Here is a 17670-nt window from a genome sequence, read left to right as displayed (position 1 = left end):
AGGAATTTATCTGCGCTCACCAAGCGATACTAATTCAGCGACAGCTTCTCCACAATACGGCAAGACCAGTAACAAGGTCGAAGAGTTCGAGGCATCCCAGTGCCACAATCAATGGCACAGTGAATGGCATGAAAGCAAACACTTCATCTATGAATGGAGAAACAACACAAAAATCAATACCCAATAGTGATGAACCCTCAATTGCTGCCACTCAGGAACGCCCAAGGCGCAGAAAACGTTCAAGACATTCGAGCGACTCTTTAGTCTCCGGCAGTAACACTGCTGAGGAAAGAACGGACTTTAAGAGGCCAAAGGGTTTGTTAGGCGGTCCTTCTGCACGGGAAGGTGCGCCTAAAGAACCAGAAGACGTACCTTCCATCGAGCTTGAAGATATATCCACTGAAGTCGAAGCGCGGCTAAAGCTCAGGGAGGAAACTCGGCGGAAGAAGCGAGAGAAAAATCGGAAGAGGAAGAGGGAGAGCATTGAATCGGCGGGTGGTGGAGCCAGAGCAAAGAAAGTGAAAAATAGCGGAGATGCCCCCTAGACAACGCTATGTCTGCGAAAAGATTATTGGTGAAGGCTCTAAGTCATGCCTCGTGGAGGTACTTCACAAAGTTTCCGGCTTCCTCAAGCAATATGACAGGTGAAGTATAAGCAATGGCTTCCCTATTGCGCCTCCAATGAAATATCTTATTCTTCCGGGCTGGCTTGTTACTTATAGTAGTTTTAGGGGTTTCATGGAGGATGCAAATGCCCAGACACATCAAGTCACTCTAATATCAACATGGAATAGGGTAGTGACATACTGAGCTGCTCCGAATTTGCACGCAGGTGTAATCACCAGTTTAGCTCATGTCAATAAATCACTTTACTGTTTTACCTAGGATTCGATTCATGATGTCCAAGATAAAGGCTGCAACATTACTCCCCTTACTTCCCTGGGGTTCCTGCCATAGATTTCTGTCTGGTACTTCTCTATTTCTCTACAAGAAAAGCCAATAACCCTCCGACAATATCAACTTTTAACAAAAAGGGGTCAAAAAGAACCACCGAGCAATACACCAAGAAATCAAATGGAGACAAAGATCCCGCTGAACTGCCCCATCCTTGTCCCCGAGTCAACATTCACCGGGGAAGAAACACCTAGACCCCATAATTTTGCCTATATGTGGTCCTGGGCCAAAATAATATGGGGTGATGATCTCATGATGGTTACAGAGGAAAAAGAAGAAAAAAGCCAGGCAAGTCTTCCAGTGTGGCAATCGTACTGAAAAGTAGCCTAGCTAAGAAGTGTATAGCAAGAGGTTGACCCTGAAAGTCCTAAGGATCAGAATGAGACAGCGGAGAAGAGTTCGAAAGCCGAGCTGAAAACCACCTGAGGCTTTGTGTATGCTTATCAATCAATGCTGATTACATTCATGATACAGGAATTTTGAGATTCTATTGATAAGAATTGACATATTTTGTACCACTTGGCTCCCATATATCTCTATGACTTGCTGCTTGTGCAGGCAACTTTCTAGCGTCTAGCTATTATGCCGGTAGCTTCGTTGGAGCATAAAGAGACTGGTGCATATTAAGGGAATGAATGAGTGGATTGGTTGAATTAACCTCTGTCAAAGAGGTTTAATTAGCCGTTACTGATGACAGCATCATTTTATTATACAAACTCATGGCTTTCTCACCAGCAAGAGAGCCACGGAATAGCTTGGAAGAGCTAGAACCGGTATGCCATTAGAAGTCCTGTTCGCTGCCACCTGTTCCAGGTATTGGCAGCTGCCTGGTAGGGGGAATCTGGGTATTTAGGCCTAGTGTAGATCCACGACGCTGTTCTTGGTGACATCGGGCGTCTATGGGGTATCAGTCCAGCCACAGATAGCAATTCTGGCATCGCATAGGCACATTGGGAATAAAGGAGCAGTCGCCCACCAGCAGAAACTAGCTTGTTGAATCTTTCTCATTCTGCTCGACTGACTGCACCTCTTGCTGCTTGACCGGGTTTTTCTCTCCGTTGCCGCCTTGCTCGCGGCCCTCATCCAGCCTCCAGGCATCTCGAAAATAGTCCATCATTATCTCAGAATATGATTTCCCTTCCGCCAGAGCTTTTCTTTCTTCCTCTCGCCTCCTCTCCACCCATCCTTCAGTCTCCCTGCCCATCCAGAACTTTCTAATACTCTTTCTCAAGCTGGGCTTTTCTTCCTCTGCCTCTTCTTCACCAAGCATGCTACCTCGTAGCCTCTCTAATTCCTGCTCCTGAATTCTCGCAAGCCGCATCCGTTCATTTAACTCTTCGGCTTTTTTCGTCGGAAGGTCATTGAGAAGGGATGGCTTTGCCGGAACCAAGGTTGCCATCTGCGAGAGTATGCCTTTGCCCGTTCGTTCCGTCAGAAGGTAGTCTACTGAGACGACGCATACCGTTATTAGGGAGGCCGTGTACACGTCGAGCTTTCGAGGGGGCAGGGCAATGAGTATTGGAGCAGCAACGCCAATCCCAACGGCTGCATAGAGCTTGAATCTCTTGTAGTCTTCAGCTCGTTTCTTAGCGAGCTCCGAGGGTTGCGACATGTTTGGTTAAATAGCCAGCTAGATATTCGCGGGATCGACAGCAATGATGGTATTTTTCCTCGGTATATAAGTGTGAGAGGCCGGTAGTATCACAATCGAATGCGTGTATATATTCGTATATCGTCAAATGCGTTGTCTTGGTAAGTGAATGAAGGAGGGTTGGTTGTTCGACGGCGAGAGAGAAAAAAAAAAAAAAAGAATTGGTTGATGCTTGGCTTGATTTTGGTCAGACTTCTCAGCTTCCGATTCTTCGTTCACCAAGCAATGAAAGAACTAACTAATAACTAGAATAATTATGATACCGCCTGCTCCTGATAGATTCGCTGGATGCAAGAACATAAAACCCCCTTTCAACTCCCTAGGATAACTAGTTAAGAATATCCCATGCGATTGTGCCACGGCGCATTAAACAAACTACCACTCGATCTCTTTAGCCCCTGGCGCAGCCTCAAAGCGGACCGTCCCATCGTCGTTACGGCCGGCAGCCCCAATGATTCCTCCGGAAATCTCGTCGATGACTTGGCCGAAGTTCCTCGTCTGGCTGATCTTGCAGCGTTTGGTCGCAGACTCGCAATGCGCGACCAGTGCTGCGGAGGATTTGAACATGCGCAGGCACACCGGACAACTATACCAATGAACATTAAATACAGTTAGGAGGGAATTGGACCGAAAAAGAATTGAAATGCAAAGAAGGGATAGATACGGATGGACCTACCGGGCGACTCCTGCTGCATGGACGCCGGATGCAATGTGCTGCTCAAGGGCTTCCTTGGTCTTGAACGAGGTGTCGCAGGGGCAAATATAGGTGCCGTGAACATCGCTGAAGAACTTGCTGAGCTCAACCTCAGACAGGGCGATCTTTTTACTGGTCTCGTGCTCGCTCAATGTGCGGGCTGGGATGACACGGGAGGTATCCCAGCCAGAGCCCGAGTCGGAGCCTGACACACTCAGAGGCTCTGGACGGGGGATGACTGTCTCGATAGAAGGTCTGTCCTGGTCCTTTCTGCTTCTAGCAACAGACGTCTCCGAGAAGGCCATGAGGTCGTCAGCCTTGAAGTTGGAGCGGGAAGAAGGCCCGCCGCGGTCGCTGCCTTCGTCCTCGTCGTCTCCTTGACGTAGAGTAGGCCACTGCTTGATGCTGCGGACGGATTCTGGGGCGGCAATACAACCACCAAACGGGCCTGCTCCAATGCCCATGGCACCCATCTTCTCAGTAATGGAGGCCTTCTTTGCTTCAATCTCGGCTGGCTTGTCGGCACCCTCTTCCAGCACGCTATCGATGGCCACTACAACGCCGCCGTCGACGCTGGAAGCGGCAGACGAGAGCAAGAAGGAGTGGTGTGTAGCGAGGTGTTCGTTCATCTTCTCCTTGACGGCCTTCTTCTCGACCCGTCTCATGCGGTACTTGTCGAGGCTGATCTTCTCGCAGCGGCCCTGCTCGACGTGCGCCATCAGGGGAGCAGCGCGCAGGAACTTGGTCTTGCATCCGATACATTCGATATTCTGCTCCTCGCGGTGGAACTATCGAGCAGTTAGTCTGAATGATTCTCTCTGTCTCACGCTCTTGACTGTTGCTGTAAAAAAGAGTGTTTACCTGCTGGATATGCACGTCTCGGCCACCTTCACTGCGGAAGTCGTCGAAGCAGATGGGACAGATGATGTGCCTAGAGCTCTTCATCTTATGGAGGAGCAGGTCCTCCTCGAACTTGAAGTCCTCGTTGCATCTCTCGCAGTATTCGTGGTCAGGAGCGAACTTCTTGTGGTTGACGAGCTGTCCGGCCGTTGCAAACGCCTGGTGGCAGCCCTCGTAGGGGCAAGGGAAGGCTCTCGAGCTGCTGGCAGGCTTCTCGTTCTCCATCTTTGCCGTCTGGCAGCAGCAGGTACAGTGAGCAGGGAGCAGGCAGTTTGGATATTGAAGAAGCAGGTAAAGATAAAAGGTGAAGGAAGAGTGAGGAGTGAAAGTGAAGGCTCTCAGTTCACTTTTTTTATATCCTTAGCTCCGCGTAACAGAAGCCAGAAGATGGCAGCACTAAGCAGATGGACTCAAAGCAGGCTGACAGGCTGGTATCTATAAGGAGAGGAGTGCTATCATGCTTATTTCTCTACATGTCCAGTGACAAAGGCAGTGAAGCAGCAGGAAGTGAATGAGGCTTGACTACTTTGTTGAAGCTGTAGATTCTAACTTGATATTCACATACATATGGCAGGACCGTCAGCAAGCCGTATAACAATAGCAGGACGTCGAGAGAGAAGAAGGGAGAGAGCTCCAGGACTCACCATTTGCCCTTCATCGTGAGCACCGCCCAGGCATTGCCCTGCTCGTCAACCTCCTTGTCCACCTTGGTCGAGAAGGCGATGGCGCTCATGATGCCGTCTCCGAACTTCTCGTTCATCACGGCCTTGTATGCCTGGCCGTAGTTCTGGACGATCTCGTACAGGCGGTAGATGAGAGGGTCCCGGGGCGGCATGTCAACCCCCTTCCCGCGGTCAGGAAACCCTCGCAGACGCATCTTCAGGTCGGCCGGCGGGATCCCGAGCAGCGTGCAGAGCTTGTCGATGTCCTCGGGAGACGCCCTGGCATGTCCGTAGAAGAGAGCAGCCACTGCTACCTCGCTGCGGCCGAGGTGGTTTGCGATCTGCTCGAAGGAGAGCTGCTTGCTGGCCTTGCCCTGGAAGAGCAGAGAGCAGTATTCCGGGTAGCTGGCATGCTCGCTCGCCTAGATGACTCTGGTTATTCTCGTGTCCAGTCATATAACTATAGAAATATATTATACGGGCTGTAGGGATACGCACGTCGAGAGTTACGAGATCCATTTTGACTAGTTGGTCGGCTTGCTTTACTTCTGAAGTTATCTACCAAATATCGAGTATCAGATATCAAATATATCATGCATCACCGAGAAGAAACAGGATCAAGCTGCGGGGGAAGCAAGATATGTAACTCTCTCTCCACATTATTTATTAGTTAAGGGCCGCCGGAGCGAAGTACATAGTTACGTCTGACAAGAGCCTGCGAGTGACGGACGGCCATGTACATACGAGATGTATATATACGGGGGGAGCTGTATCACCAGCCGCGAATACGAGACAGCTCTACGAAGCTCTACAGGTATATAAGCGAGCAGAACCGTCCCAAGCGTCTCAGGTTCAAGGAAACACTCTGTTTTCCATCGAGACACGCAGACACTACCACTACTACTCCTACTACTACTGCAGTATAGATGTCGACTGAGGCCAGATATCCGCTGGAGGGAGGATGTGACTGCGAGGGAGTGCGGTACCAGGTGAAGATGGCTCCCCTGGTAGTCCACTGCTGCCACTGCACCTGTATGCACCCTAGATATCATCACTTTTCTTGCGTCTCTTATAGTTATCGGATAACTCCTTCTAACGGCTCGCAGGGTGCCAGCGTGAAACCGGCTCAGCATTCGCCATCAACGCCATGATCGAGTCCGACCATCTCATCCTGCTCAAGGGAGAAACCGAGATCGAGATCGTCAGCACGCCGTCAGCGAGCGGGAAGGGCCAGGAGATCGTGCGTTGCAGCAGCTGTCGAGTCGCTCTCTGGAGTCACTATCCCAGCGCCGGCCGGCTGATCTCCTTCATTCGAGTCGGAACGCTGGACGAGCCGAGCTCGCTGCCGCCGGACATCCATATCTTCACCTCCTCGAAGCTGAAATGGGTCGTCTTTCCGCCGGACGTCCCTGTGGTAGAGACCTACTATGAGCGCGAGGAGATCTGGAGCAAGGGGAGCCTGGCGAGGAGGGAGGCGCTGCAGCCGGCGGTCGAGCGGTACCAGGAGGGGCTTGCAAAGCGCGGTCTCTCGCAGTCGTAGACGTGTCCATAGACCCCCCGTACTCCGTAGTTGTCTCGTCAATCCAGAAGTCTTCTTCAGGCGTGCTGTCCCGTTCGTTATCGTTTAAAATGTCGACGTTGCTGTCGAATGTTGCTGTGAATCCCGCGGGTGACGCTGCATTGGAAGTGGCGCCGTCCCCGCTGGAGGGAAAAAAAGCTCAGCCACGATTCTCCCCCGCGAACGACCATCACCAGCTGAGACTCGCTCGCGGGCTGAAGACAACAACGCAAGCAAGCACATAAATACGCTGGCCGGCCGCTTACTCCTTGCTGTCTCTCCCTTTGCTTGATGAAGATTCGATATACCGACGCGGACGCACCCGTTGATAGCGTGAGAAAGTTGCTCCCGCTCGTCTCTCGCATCGCCATCTCCAGCTTGCTGCCCCGCGCTGCACCGCCATAGACAGACAGCTCTGCCCGGAGAAAGGATAACTACAGGGAACAAGCCAGCAAGCTATGGCTGGAAACGATGACCATCTAGCGTACGGGCATGCCCCTGGACAGTCGGATCGTGGTTCTGGGTCCGGGAGTACCAGAGCGTTTCTCGGGGACACTCTACGGACGTTCCGTGACAAGTACGACAAGTACTCGCATGGCCAGCAGGGCCAGCAAGGCCAGCAGCAGCAACAGCAGCAACAACAACAACAACAACAACAATATCAAGTGAGTAGAGTATCGCATTTACAATTTTAGCTGTCAAGCCTTTTTTGTTGCTATCCTATATTCTTCAGCCGTGGTTAACAGACTTTAGGGTCAGCCCGGGAACCATGGTTACAACCCTCAGGGCCAGGCACAGTACCAGCAGCCGTACCAACAGCCGCCACCCGGCCAGCAAGGAGGTCAATACGCACCAGATCCAACCCACGGACAGAACCCCCAATACTACCAGAGCGCCAGCGGAGGTCATGGCAGTGGCGGCAAACCTCCAAAGTCTGACCTAGTCTCCGGCATATTCGGCAAGCTACAGGGTATCGGCTCGGAGGTCGCACAGCGGATCGGATCCAACCTCGACCCTCATGCGTACGCTACATATGGTGCAGACACAGCTGGTGCCAACTCGAAGAACAGATACGGGAGCTTTGCACCCGTCCGGCACCATGGAGATGCAAAGTGGTATGTCGACGGATGTAGCTATATGTGGGCTGTGTCTAGAGCATTGGAAACAGCAAGGGAGTCTATCTGGATCCTTGACTGTAGGGCCTCTCTTCCCATCCTTCAATTGCCGGTATTTTATCTAACCAACGGGTGTTCTAGGGTGGTTGTCTCCAGAGCTATATCTCAGACGGCCTCCGGCTCAGAATGAACAGTATCGTATCGATAGAATGCTCCAGGCAGCCGCCCAAAGAGGAGTTCGCGTCAACATCATCGTTTACAAGGAGGTAACCCAGGCACTGTCATGTAAGTCAACCGCTTTTAGTACTATGTTCCTGGATAAAGCCGGAGGCTAACATAGATCATAAGTGTCCTCGTCTCATACAAAACATCACCTTGAGGATCTGCACGAGAACATTGTTGTATTCCGTCACCCAGACCATCTACCAGACAAGCAGACTGTGCACTCGGATGTGATGTCTTCCTTCCAGAATCTGACATTAAACGCGGCAGGTCTCTCAAAGCTGTCTGGTGATGCACTTAAAACGGTGTACGGCCTTAGCGGCGGCGTTGTCCTCTTCTGGGCACATCATGAGAAGCTGTGTATCGTCGACGGCAGGACTGCATTCATGGGTGGTCTTGACCTCTGCTTCGGACGCTGGGACACTTACCAGCATGCTATTGCTGACGTGCATCCAACTGACCTGAAGCAGGCTGTTTACCCCGGCCAGGATTACAATAATGCCCGAGTCTTGGATTTCCAAGACGTCGTTCACTGGGAGAACAACCAGCTGGACCGAAAATCAAACTCCCGTATGGGATGGAGCGATGTTGCCGTTAGTTTGCACGGTCCTGCCGTAGAGGATCTGAGGAAGCACTTTGTGGACCGCTGGAACTTCATCTATGATGAGAAATATGCGGTCCGTAAAGTCCCGCGTGTCTCTAGACTTGAGCTCTACCGTCAGCCGATGGGCCTAGGAGGACATCGCCCCTCATCACAACACGGTCCAGGGCCTGCTCCACCACCTCCTGGATCTCAGGGATACCAGCAGCAGCAACAGCAACAGCAACAGCAGCCAGGTGGAACTTATGGCAGCCAGCAACAGCAGCAACCGCAAGGGTCTCAATCGCCTTACTATCCCCCACCTCCTCCAGGGCCTCCACCAGCTACGTCTTCAACAACCAGCGGTGGCTACCAACCACACTCGTCTGAGGCACCTTACTTCCCACCTCCACCAACTCAGGGCAATAATCCTCCCACTCAAAGCCGTGGTGTTGATGAATATAGCGAGGGAGATAGAAGCAGCCGTGGAATTGGAATCAAGGGTGAGTTTGCCAACTTTGGCAACACCCTACGGGCCCAGTTGGCTGGCCAAGTCCACCGTTATCAGGACCGATACCTCTCTGGTAATGCTCCAGGGCAAGGCCAAGGACCTTCTAAGTCAAACGTCTCCTGTCAGATAGTCCGAAGCAGCGCTAAGTGGAGTAACGGCACTGAGACGGAGCATTCAATTGCAGATGCATACGCGGCCATCATCCGTGATAGCGAGCACTTCATCTATATTGAGAACCAGTTCTTCATCACTGCTACATGTGATGCCCAGAAGCCAGTAAAGAACAAGATTGGTGCTGCCATCGTCGAACGCATCCTCCGCGCTGCAAAGGCAGGCCAGAAATACAAGATGATCGTCATCATTCCTGCCGTGCCTGGATTCCCTGGTGACCTCCGCGACGATGGTAGCTTAGGCACTCGCGCCATCATGGAGTTCCAGTACTTCTCCATCAACCGGGGAGGAAATAGTATAATGGAACTGATTGCCAAAGAAGGGTATAACCCCATGGAGTACATTCGTTTCTACAACTTGCGCAATTACGACCGTATAAACGCCAGTGCCATAATGCGTCAAGCTGAGAAAGCAAGTGGAGTGAATTATGAAGATGCAAGAAAGCAACATGATGCTGCCATGTCAGCATCAAGACCTTCTGCTTTCGACACCACGGCTGCGTACCCACAGTATCAGCAGGCTGCTCAGCATGTAGCTGCAACTAACCCGCAGGCTGCGGCCGTTGGTCGATGGGATACCGTAAGTTCTTGCTACATGCTTGGAGGAGAAGACATTCGCAATGTTCCGTGGGAGCATGATAACGATACATCTGAGATTGACGCCTTCGTCACGGAGGAGTTGTATGTTCACTCAAAGGTACTTTATCCTCCTCGACTTCAATTTTTTACCCCTGTTCGGGAGTGGTTCTGTCTAACAATTTTACTAGCTTCTCATCGCCGATGATAGAACGGTCATCTGTGGAAGCGCGAACTTGAACGACCGTTCTCAGCTTGGTGATCATGACTCTGAAATCGCAGTCATCATCCAAGATCCAACCGCAATGGAGTCAAGGATGAATGGGCAGAACTATGTTGTCAGCCAGTTTGCGGCCACTCTCAGACGACAGCTCTGCCGAAAGCACCTGGGGTTGCTCCGACCGCAGGACTACCAGCGTCCTGAGGCCAACTATGAACCTGTTGGAGTTCCTAATGAGTATGACTTTGGTTCACCTGAAGACAATATCGTGGTAGACCCAGTCGCAGACACCTTCCATAGTCTCTGGAACACCCGCGCCAGACAGAACACTGAGGTCTACCGAAAGGTCTTCCACGTTGTGCCAGATGACACTGTTCGTAACTGGAACGACTACAAGGAGTTCTATGAGTACAACTTCCGCAAGCCTGATGGGAAAAACGGAAACCAAGAACCTCGCTACCTCCCCGGCCATGTGATTCGTGATGAGTTCCCTGAAGGTGTGAAGGCCGTCAAGGAAGAGCTGGCTAAGGTCAAGGGAACCATTGTTGAAATGCCGCTAATGTTCTTAGCGGAAGAAGACATCGCAAAGGAGGGATTGAACCTGAACTCCTTCACTGAGACCCTCTACACCTGATGATCCACCTTGCAGTCCATGGTGGCGCTCTGCGAGAATCAATCCAGAGCGGCCTTTGTCCCTATATTTTATTTTTTGAGATATGATAACGCTTTCTTTTGACACGGCTGATGTGTATCACTTGTTTGTATTTGGCATGACTCTTTGCCTTTGGATATATATTTCGATGATAATGATTGGAATACAAGAGCCCTTTCCCAGGTATCTAGGCAAGAAATCCCAAGAGTCGAGAACATCCGTCAACGTCGCTCCGTGTCCTGACTCGGTGACTTTCGTCTCTTCTTTGTGTTGTTCCGCTCAAAGAAGTTGGAGTCGCTTTTTTTTTTTTTCTTATTTTTTTGCTTCTTCTTTCCTCTTGCTGCCGCTTGATATTGTTCTCTGCAGCACAATATCAAGGATGGAGTTGGACGTTGGATTTCCCGTCTTCCTATTGGTTGCTGACTCATCATGAACAATGCGCTAGGCCTATTGTGGACTAGCCTCTGACACTTCTGATATTGTTCTAAACAACAAAAATTGTAACTTCAAGATTGTTTTTTTGCTGCTGCTTCCGTGTTTTGCGCCGTTTGATGCTGAAAAACGGGTGAGTGGCTAGTTCCCTTTTCACTTATGGTGCCAGCCGGGTTCATTATCCAAATCCGGATCCCTATCTTTGGTGTTCACTCTGAAGAACACCGGTTCGTATACCCTCAGCGGGAGTTTCATTCACACGGTCCCCATGGATTCTAAGGACCCAATAATACCCGTGCTGAATATGTAGCACCTGGATGTTTTAGACTTATCAGATACCCAGGACTAGACGCTTCGATGGCCAGAGAGTTATCTGTGCCATATCTATATCCTATACGAAGAAGAGGCTTGAGATCCTCGAGCTGTTTGAGGCGTGTTTGCATATGTGGGCTTTGTATCTCAGTGAGAGAGCGATATCTGCCTATAACAAAAATAGGTCCATCCTATTTGGCTTACTGCTGGCTCAACGCCACCGCCTTAGTGTCTCCTGACCTTCTATCCCCTTCGAACCATCGACAGAAATGGGGAATTGTGCCGAGAAAGGGGAGCATTTCCCTTGACTTGAACCTCGTATCCGAAGTCGAAATACCTCACCTAAATCCTAGAATAGATTTAGGTCCCTGGATTACTTGACAGATTCTTCCGTTTTCACAGATTTCTGGGTAGTTCATGTCTGCTAGTTACTACTCCTTGGAGCCACAAAACGCCGTAACGGGCACACTTTCTCGTTACACGGCACGCTTGGTTACTCAGAACTCTTCCTCATCTAGATGCTCTCTGATAATAACTTGGCTGCATGAAGTGATTACCTACAGCAAAACGGTCAGGCCAATTACTCCCTTTGGCCGCCATTACTGCGTCTAAATGTACCTCAAGCTAAACCATAATAGACTTTGGAAGGAGGTCACTGAATATACCTTGTTCTTTAGTGAACACACTATCATGAATTAGCATGAATTCAGCGTACACCATAACCTCAAACTGTCTTTAAAAACAACACAATACAAAGTCAAAACAGACAATGTTTTCACCAAATACACCATTAAGATGGCAAATATCAATACTAACTGCCTATCTATTGTCTCCCCACCCGTCTACCCGCAACACAATTCCTCATTAACTATGCCTAGGATCTTGCCTCGTTCCGTTTTTGGTATGATAAAACGACATCTCGAGCTCTCATCGTGGTCTTTCCACTTTTTACAAGCTATCTTCAGCCAGTCTTATCGGTCGCTCTCTAGCTTCATACTTCCCACGGAACTGCTTCCCGTCTGTGCATTTCATGCCATATGATGGAGAATAAAGAACTTATGCAAAATACCAGGATTCTCCGCAACGCCGCCGTCCATGTTGAGAGATTAATCACAATGCTCCGGGCGCCATTCCCTTTGTCGAAGAAAGAAAAACGAGCGATATTCAGATGTAGACGCTTGGGGCGGCAAGTTCTGTCTGCTGAACAATGTCTTGACTCGGTATCAGTCGAAAACGATAACTCAACATGCAGCAGAGAAAGCAGGAGGTCGAGTCTATATAAATCTCTTCCTTGCGCCGTTCCTTTGAGCTCCCTGTTTCATCACCAACAAGACGATCAAGCAATCTACAACCAACTTCTATCTATCAACTTCCACTTTTCAAGCTTCCAGCAAGCAAACCCTTCCACAATCAAAATGGAGTCCTACGTCGCCCCAACTCAGACCTCCGGTAAGGATGATCTTGAATTCTTAGAAGACTTATATGTACGGATCCGTGGCTAACACCATCGTTATAGGTCCCGTCAACGCCCGTGGCAGCACTGGCCAGTGCATCGTTATGTAGACATTTGTCTAGACACTCTTGGCTATGGTGACGGAACGATGGTAGCCAAGGGGTGGTAATGCGGCGGGTGACGATGATGGAATTGCATCTACTTCGATGTTTCGACACACCCAAAGCTACGAGAAAGCCTACCTTCAACATCCTATCTATCTCATCCGGCAATGCTCTCCCTCCCAGATTTGATACGACGCCAACGACACTTTGGATGCTGCCAGGTCTGATAGAGCTTTACCTGACAACAAGACGCATCTTACATCTCATCCGTCGTTTACGGCCCCTTTCGACCCATCGTTTCTTCACCTAGCACCACCACCCTTCTTGTGTATTGTTCATGTATAATTGTCCATGTCACCCTTTTTCATCAGCCCTTCACCAAGAGTATTTTGCTGGCATGATTTCCCTCTGGCAATGCTCATGGGTAACAATTCCAAGAGGCTGTTTGAATCAGAGCGCCATCAGATAAGAAAATCCAAAAAAAAAGGGGGAGGAAAGAGGAGATACCATCACTCATTCTTTTTCGGTTCCCTCGGTGTCCGGTTGACTTCGTGTTTATTGATTTTTACGGCAGGGTCGTTTCATCTTGATCCAGCCATGCTTGGATATATAATTATGGCTCAATCTATGTACACAAACATTTCCTTTCTCCTGCCTTCTTCCCTTTCCCTCTACCTGCCAACGATTTGAGAGCGCCTTTTCAATGTAAGGGGAAAGGAAGAAGAGCTTTTGTGTATATTTAACTTATATATTCACATATATACCTGTTTACGATGGAACTCTGCCCCTTAAGTAGTCATGACACCTGGCTTCCTCTAACACTGTAAACAAGGGACATGCAACAACTAATGCACCAAGACTGAAAGGAGGAACTCATGCCTACGTAAGAACATTGCTGTAGTGCTAAGAAGCATCCAGGAGTCATGTCATGTAGTACGAGTCTTTATCCCATCTAACAGAATTCATACCCCCTCTGCTTCTGGATCAACCGGATCAACCAGCTCATAATACAAAGACCAAGAAGGAATCTCTGCTTTCAGACGCTACAATGCATGCCGACATCATCATTATTGAGGAAAGGGCAGAGCGCTCGACTTCGTAGCTGTAAGTAGGCGCAAGTCGTATGCAAGGGAATCGGCTTCCCTTTCCCCCTTTTATGCAGTCTATCAAAACCAACAGATTGGGCCCATAATGTTCCAATAAACATGCAGCGGCCTGGATTATTGTCAAGACAGGCGTTTCTGCATACAAAGCCACTCGTTTATATCTATTTCTACCCTTACAAATTGTGGTATACTCCTTTCAGCTGCTTTGAATATGCCCCCAGAGCGGCCTAAATTGTTCAAAAAGAAGAGCAAGGCAAGGCGACCAGTACAACCATACACTCGCCCCCCGGTGATGTTTTACTCCTCGAGACTCCCTCCGCGGCCTGTTACGCATGAACCCAGGGCCTCGAACGAAATCCCGGTAGTTGAGACCTCGAGGCACAGATGGACAGACCGAATCATTAACCGGATTGGTTGGATGTACTATCACTATGGAATCGCGATACCAGTACACGGAATGCATCCTCTCGAGATTATCACGATCAACAGCACAGTCATCGCAATCCTCGCTTTCATTATCTGGGTGCTGGTTATTTACATCCCGACTCACACATATAAAGTGGTCGCTGCGGCCATTAAGAGTTCGGTATAAATGGATGCAGCAGCAGGTGGCTGTTATTCTAGCCAGTAGTTAGGAGCACGAGCAACAGTTTCGGCCTTCTTTTCTTGTCGCTCTTTTCTGTGTTCTTGTTGCCTTACCGCCAGAGGATGCCTCTAGTTTGGCTTCGTTGATGGGATAAGTGGATGAAATTTGGCATATGTTCTACTGTCGGTGGCGTCTGGTTAAGGGCCCTCCTACTGTATATAGAGTGCATATCATTCAACCACGGTCATTCTCTTGATAGAGCAACCTTTAACTTTTTGGTAAACCGATAAGTGCACCGTATTGAGCGCACAATGTCATAGCCAGGGTTTTATAAAAATAATTAATCTAGCTGGTAAGAAATAACTGATATCAGTAAGCTGACTTTGGCATTTAAGAAGGATATGTTGATTCCACAGCGGCACGAAAAAATGGTTGGCATACTCCTTGATATTTATGTAGCACGCTCTATATCCGAAATGATCTGTAAAACCACTTCTGCTGCACTCATACCCATCTGTACTGCAGCTTCACCCATCTCTGCCTCAACATGTGAAAGAACGGCAGGACTCGAGAGACCGCTGATGAAGGACTTGAGGGGATCTAGGAATCTTGCATCAAATATTGGTTGCAGAGTGGAAATATGGAGTTGCTCAGCAAGTTTAGATGACTTGCAGAGAAAGTAATAAAAGTTCAACTTTGCAAGATATATCGGTGCAATCTCCTGGGTAAACTCCATCCATACTTCTGGCGTTATACCCTCGGGAGCAGAAGATGTGGTAGACGTCTGCGCTGGACTTGAGAATTTGTAGATGGACTGGAATAAGAATGTGAAACTCTCAGGATCAGAGAATGGGTTGTCGGTCTCAGTCTCGGCCGGATTAGCAGAGTGTGATATAAGCTCTTCCTTAAGCCATTGTATGGCGGGTAACCTCGCGTATTCTGACTCCTCTTCACTAAGAATCTCTAGCATGAAGTTATACCTCACTTGAATGTCCGGGTATGCATGGAACGCCCGAGCAGGAATGGACCCTAGACGGGTGAAGGCCTTGAATTGAGCAGGGCCACGAGAACAAGCTGTCAACCCATAAACAAGGGTCTTGAATCCTTCTTCGTCTTCAGCATCTTCGGGAGTGCTAGTCTTGGCCACAGCGGCAAGGGATAGGATAGAGTCGATCAATGCGACTGGTTCCTCCGCTGCGGCAGTATAGGGGGATGCATAATCTCCAAGGAAGTTAAGCAGGATATTAACAATGTCTGGATATAGATGTAGAGACTGCTCTTGTGTACCAGACCCAAAGAGCGTAGCTGTCACACATCGCGCAGCAAGGAGAAGAATACACCCATGCCTTTCCAGCGGAATCTCGTCAGGAGAATTAGGCAGATTATCAAAATCTAGTGGAGGTGGAAGATCACTTTCTCCTTTAAATATTATCTTTTGCAACATTTCTGTCTCTAGGCCAAAGTCTCTCGATAAGGCCTGGCAATGATGTTAGGCGGATGAAATATTGCAAATAATACTGAGAACAAGTCGTTACTTACCACTATCTTGCCCAAGGTAGTATCCCTCTCCCGCAGGTACTCGACGTTGTGAAATTGGTCGATACATGTGGGGATCCCAACATCCGCACGAGGAGTATCAAGCTTCTCCTGAACACGGATCGCCCACTGCATACCGGCGGGACCTGGTTCGTCCACGCATTGTAGGAGATATGTTTTTAATGTTTCGATAAGGCCAAACTGCAGTAACCTTTGAGTCAACTTTTCTTCAGTGGCCTCATTTGTTGAGTCTCCTTCCGCGTGTTCGTCTGCCTCAGGATCTGGTGCTTTGTCTCCGGTAGAGCGGTTGAGTGCCTGTTCCGAAAGACATCGCGGGGGTAGAGGCGGCCGCTTTTCCCCTGATAAATCTCGTAGGAGCTCCAGGATAGCAGCTGTGGTTTCTGTAGTGGGGAATTCTGAGTAGGCTTCCAAAACAGCGTGAAGAGAGGTTGCAACGAAACGACTTGTATATTTCGTTTTTATTCGTGAGTGCAGCGTAGACAGCATTGATAAGAGGCAGTTGAACTGCACAATATGGAGGGGTAGATGCCGCTGCTCGCTGGTCTGCTTATTTTCATCCTCATCCTCGCTTTCTAGGGAATCGTCTTCCGTGGCCTGGAGCTTCATCAAAGCCTCTGAAACCCGCAGGATAACCTCCCTTGGGTTTCCAAGCCTCGCAATATCGTCGAGACATTCCCGTGAGTGCGGCAGAAGTGGAATGAGTATGTTGACCAAATCCCAGCCGATGTTTATAGTCAACGTCTCATCCTGAAGGACCCGGTGAAGGACCGGCAACCGAGCAGGGGTCAGCTGGTATTCGACAAGCGTCAGGTAGGTCAAATAGTCTGTAGCCGGAGGAAGAGCTGCGATCAAGGGATCAGATGCTTCTGTGGCCTGGGCCATGCTGTTCAACTGGTAGGTGGTAGCGCGTATACCCCGGTGGTCTAGAGCTTGCGCAACTGTCAACTAGTTAATACCTTGATAAAGTGGGATAACAAACAAGCTAACTAACTGGTCCTGTTATGGTTCAGATTAACTACCACGTTTCAGCAGCAGTTCAAGGCCTCTAGCAGGCACCAACAAGACGGCAAGATGAAGTTGTTCATCGCTGTCGTTCAATTGACAGATTAAAGGGCGCCGCAGCAGAAGGAAAGCCGAGGGGTCACAGTTGGTGATGACGTAACCTCATCCTGCATCTCTGCTGCTCTCACGATGCCTCCTTTGCTCCGTCTATCAAATTAATTAATCTCACATCAGGTTTCAGCTCTAAAAAGACACAAGGAGGCCACGACTCATGTTGAGATTTGCTTCATGAGGCGGCTGTTCGTAAAGGCTTTTTGACCTCGATCCAAAAACGAGGCGTTTCCCCAGGTTTCAGCTCGTGTCCAAACCATCCCAGACGTCGCGCTTCCAGCAAAGCCAATTAACTATGGCCGTTTGATTAACTGGTTAAACTTGTTGAATGCTGCTTAATTAGCTATGTATCTCCTCGTATGTTCCGCTGATCTGTGGCTTTTTAACTAGCTTATGTTAACGAGCTAACGAAAATGTCTTCAGGCACTCGGCTGGCTGCATGTAGAACGATAAGAACTCCCGGCGTGCATGAGATAACTATGACCTTGCAATCCTCATCTGGAGAATAACCTAGTCGAGTTTACTCCGTACGGACAGATGGC

At 49.3% G+C, this 17670-nt stretch overlaps 6 protein-coding genes across 6 annotated transcripts; 2 read left to right on the top strand and 4 right to left on the bottom strand.

Moving 5' to 3' along the window:
- Nucleotides 1-128: 128 nt before the first annotated feature.
- On the top strand, nucleotides 129-545 carry ARB_03246 (uncharacterized protein; the record flags this gene model as incomplete). Its single annotated transcript, XM_003010499.1, has 1 exon — nucleotides 129-545. The coding sequence occupies one exon, from the start codon at nucleotides 129-131 to the stop codon at nucleotides 543-545; it is 417 nt and encodes a 138-aa protein (XP_003010545.1).
- Nucleotides 546-1939: 1394 nt separating this feature from the next.
- Nucleotides 1940-2566, bottom strand: ARB_03245 (uncharacterized protein; the record flags this gene model as incomplete). The annotated part of the gene is made up of 1 exon (XM_003010498.1): nucleotides 1940-2566. The coding sequence occupies one exon, from the start codon at nucleotides 2564-2566 to the stop codon at nucleotides 1940-1942; it is 627 nt and encodes a 208-aa protein (XP_003010544.1).
- Nucleotides 2567-2980: 414 nt separating this feature from the next.
- On the bottom strand, nucleotides 2981-4424 carry ARB_03244 (C2H2 finger domain protein, putative; the record flags this gene model as incomplete). The annotated part of the gene is made up of 3 exons (XM_003010497.1): nucleotides 2981-3107; nucleotides 3282-4087; nucleotides 4161-4424. 3 exons carry the CDS (start codon nucleotides 4422-4424, stop codon nucleotides 2981-2983), a joined length of 1197 nt encoding a protein of 398 aa, XP_003010543.1.
- A 415-nt stretch (nucleotides 4425-4839) lies between these two features.
- ARB_03243 (uncharacterized protein) lies at nucleotides 4840-5380 on the bottom strand (the record flags this gene model as incomplete). Its single annotated transcript, XM_003010496.1, has 2 exons — nucleotides 4840-5283; nucleotides 5360-5380. The coding sequence occupies 2 exons, from the start codon at nucleotides 5378-5380 to the stop codon at nucleotides 4840-4842; spliced, it is 465 nt and encodes a 154-aa protein (XP_003010542.1).
- A 1497-nt stretch (nucleotides 5381-6877) lies between these two features.
- Nucleotides 6878-10447, top strand: ARB_03242 (phospholipase PldA, putative; the record flags this gene model as incomplete). The annotated part of the gene is made up of 5 exons (XM_003010495.1): nucleotides 6878-7084; nucleotides 7173-7646; nucleotides 7729-7819; nucleotides 7883-9714; nucleotides 9785-10447. The coding sequence occupies 5 exons, from the start codon at nucleotides 6878-6880 to the stop codon at nucleotides 10445-10447; spliced, it is 3267 nt and encodes a 1088-aa protein (XP_003010541.1).
- A 4462-nt stretch (nucleotides 10448-14909) lies between these two features.
- ARB_03241 (uncharacterized protein) lies at nucleotides 14910-16897 on the bottom strand (the record flags this gene model as incomplete). Its single annotated transcript, XM_003010494.1, has 2 exons — nucleotides 14910-15935; nucleotides 15998-16897. 2 exons carry the CDS (start codon nucleotides 16895-16897, stop codon nucleotides 14910-14912), a joined length of 1926 nt encoding a protein of 641 aa, XP_003010540.1.
- Nucleotides 16898-17670: the final 773 nt, after the last annotated feature.

This window comes from Trichophyton benhamiae (assembly GCF_000151125.1).
Source record: "Trichophyton benhamiae CBS 112371 chromosome Unknown contix01456_5.r1.exp, whole genome shotgun sequence".
In the NCBI taxonomy this organism is placed as follows: domain Eukaryota; kingdom Fungi; phylum Ascomycota; class Eurotiomycetes; order Onygenales; family Arthrodermataceae; genus Trichophyton; species Trichophyton benhamiae.
Note: the sequence above shows the minus strand (reverse complement) of the source record. Positions and strands in the feature narration are given on the sequence as shown.